The sequence below is a fragment of the Quercus lobata genome, chromosome 8, assembly GCF_001633185.2.
Source record: "Quercus lobata isolate SW786 chromosome 8, ValleyOak3.0 Primary Assembly, whole genome shotgun sequence".
In the NCBI taxonomy this organism is placed as follows: Eukaryota; Viridiplantae; Streptophyta; class Magnoliopsida; order Fagales; family Fagaceae; genus Quercus; species Quercus lobata.
In genome coordinates this window covers 43,547,292-43,550,241 of record NC_044911.1, presented here as the reverse complement: position 1 = coordinate 43,550,241, position 2,950 = coordinate 43,547,292, and the positions used below count along the sequence as shown (strand labels likewise).

The following is a 2,950-nucleotide window of genomic DNA, read 5'->3' as shown; positions in this document are numbered from 1 at the left end:
GTTTTATGTTTTGCCTTAAGTATAAAAGGAAAAACCCTAGTCACGTTTTAAGGTTGTTGTTTATGCTTTGTGTATGAATCTCTTGTGAGATCTAGAGGTGTTTGCCTTCATACATACTTAGGGTTTCCAATCTTAAGATTGATGTCGAGAGCTTGGTGATCGTTTCAGTTGCTGCATAAAGAGCTTAAAGAAAACATAAGTGGGAGTACTTGTGGTTGCTGTGGATCCAAGAAAGAAGTAGTCCGTGGACTCAGAGTTGTCACGTGGTCGTGGTAGTAAGTTTCCTACTCAAGGTAGCAATAGGATGTTAGTGGTCTAAGTCACTATTGTGTAAATTTCAATTCTTTCATAGTGAATCTGTTTTACCTTGAGGATAGCTAGGTTAAATCCTTCCCAGGTTTTTTACTAGTTTGGTTTTCCTGGGTTATCATATCGTTGTGTTATTTATTTTCTGCACTGTTTCAATGATATGATTTATCTATATTAATTTAGATCTACATAATTTACCTAAGTTAATCACTTGGCTAAATAACTAGGTTAATCTATTTATGTTTAAGGGGTCTAAAAACGTACAAAAGGTACTTTCCCCCACTGTGCTCTTTATGGCCTCAAGCAGGCTCCTCGGGTTAGTTTGAAAATTTTAGCTCAGTTGTTGCTTAGCAGGGTTTCACTTTGAGTCCTTATGACACTGCTCTCTTCGTTTGAAGATCCTCTGCTGGTATAACTCTTATTCTTCTTTATGTTGATGACATGATTAGTATTGGAGATGATTCTGCAAGTATCGGCTCTCTTTAGTACTTCCTTAGTCAACATTTTGAGATGAAAGATTTGGCTACTCTCAGCTATTTTCTTGGGCTTGAGGTTATCTCATCCTTTGATGGATACTATCTTTCCCTAGCTAAACATAGTTCTAACCTTCTCTCCAAAGCCGATATCACAGACAACAAAACTGTTTCTACTCCTTTTGAATACAATGCCAAGCTCACAACCTTGGATGGTGAACCTATATCAGATGCTACTCGTTATCGTCAACTGGTTAGTAGTCTGATCTATCTCACTGTCACTCGCCCGGATATTTCAGATGCCGTGAGTATGGTTAGTAAGCTCATGGATGCCCCTTGTTTTGTCCACTATGCTACTGTTCTTCAGATTCTCTAATACGTCAAGGGCATACTTTATCATGGTCTTCACTACTCTTCTCGATCTTCTCTCGAGCTCCATGCTTATTCAAATGCGAATTAGGCAGGTGATCCAACTGATCGATGCTCCATCACAAGTTTTTGTTTCCTGTTGGGTAGTTCTCTTGTCTCATGGTGTAACAAGAAGCAGTCGTGGTTTCCTATTCAAGTACCGAGGCTGAGTATCGTGCTCTTGCTAACACCACCTGCGAGCTTGTCTGGTTTCGATGGCTCTTGGCTAACATGAATGCTCCACAACCCACTGCCACTTCTCTTTATTATGATAATCATAGTGCTATCTACATTGCTCATAACGATGTCTTCCATGAATGCATCAATCACATTGAGATCAACAGCCACGTCATTCACCAGCATCTCAAGAAAGGCAATCTCTAGTTATTCTCCATCTCCTCTGCCGACCAACCTGCTAATATCTTCACCAAAACTCACTTGCCTGGTTGTGTTCGAGATCTAATATCCATACTCCAGTTCCACTTCTCCTTGCCACCTCAAGTTTGAGGGGGATGTTATTATATAGCTTAATCTAGCCTAGCCCAGTATACTGTACTTGTAGTATACTCATATTACTTGTACTTCACACATACTTAGCCTATATAAGGATGGCAATGGGGTGGGGCGGGGCGGGGCTGAAGTATGGGGTCTTCGTTTCCGCCTCGCATGGTTTTGTTTTGCCCCATCCTTGCCCCATCCCGCATGACAGGGAAAACTTTTTCACCCCATCCCGGCCTCTTGGGGGCCCTACGAAGCCCCGCCCCACCCGTAAAACTCTACATTTTGTTAATTTTCCGTACAACTATTACAATTTTTTTAATGAGACATATTTCATTAATAAAAATATACTTAAAATTACAACTAAATTTATCCCATCAAATCAAATTTATTTTTAGAAAAAATTAATTAATATATCTAAGTGTTTAACAATACAATCATTTAAAAAAAAAAAAATCTCATAGTATAACACATAACAAAATAAAGGTAGAGAACTACATTGGGTAGAATAAAATAAGCTAATATTGATAAGTTTGTTTTAATAGTAGGGTTTTAGGGTATGAAAAATTTACAATTATAACTTTTAGTAACGTGGGGCGGGGTAAGGATGGGAAGGGGCAGGGCGAGGTGGGTCTAAAAGTTTAAACCCATCCTCGCCCCGCCCCATGGTATGGAGCTAAAATCTTGCCCCATCCTCGCCCCACCACCTTTGCGGGGCGGGGAAAACCCACGCGAGGTGAAGCGAGGAGGGGCGGGTTAAGCGGAGCGAGAAAAATTGCCATCCCTAAACCTATATAAGGTTCTCTATTGTACATTGTTATACACACAGAATATACAATATACAGACTATTCAGTCTTTCTCTCTCTCATTTTATATTCTTAACAGTTCATATCCAATCAAATACAATACCTATGGGAAACTATTTTAAATTATAAAATAATTTTACTATTAACTTTTAATTAATAGTTTTTTGATGCAGCGTGGGCATGTAGAAGCAAAATCTATAACACACAATTACTACAACTCTTCCACAAAATCTAAGTTTCACAAGAACACTAGGCCAGTAGGCAAAATAATAGAGAAAACATCTCTAACAAACTTTTATTAATCAACGCATATAATATAAATAACTTCTCTATAAGGAGTATTTATATGAATAGAATTTCTCCTAGTCCTTTTAGGAAAATAAATAATAAACCTATTTCTACTTGAGAAAGGAAAAACAATTTAACTAGGAAAAGAAAAACAATTAAAATCCTAA

General features: G+C 38.1%; 1 protein-coding gene across 1 annotated transcript; it reads left to right on the top strand.

Moving 5' to 3' along the window:
• Positions 1 to 819: 819 nt before the first annotated feature.
• Positions 820 to 1,158, top strand: LOC115956920 (uncharacterized mitochondrial protein AtMg00810-like). The gene has a single exon (XM_031075181.1). The coding sequence runs from the start codon at positions 820 to 822 to the stop codon at positions 1,156 to 1,158; it is 339 nt and encodes a 112-aa protein (XP_030931041.1).
• The last annotated feature ends 1,792 nt before the right edge of the window (positions 1,159 to 2,950 follow it).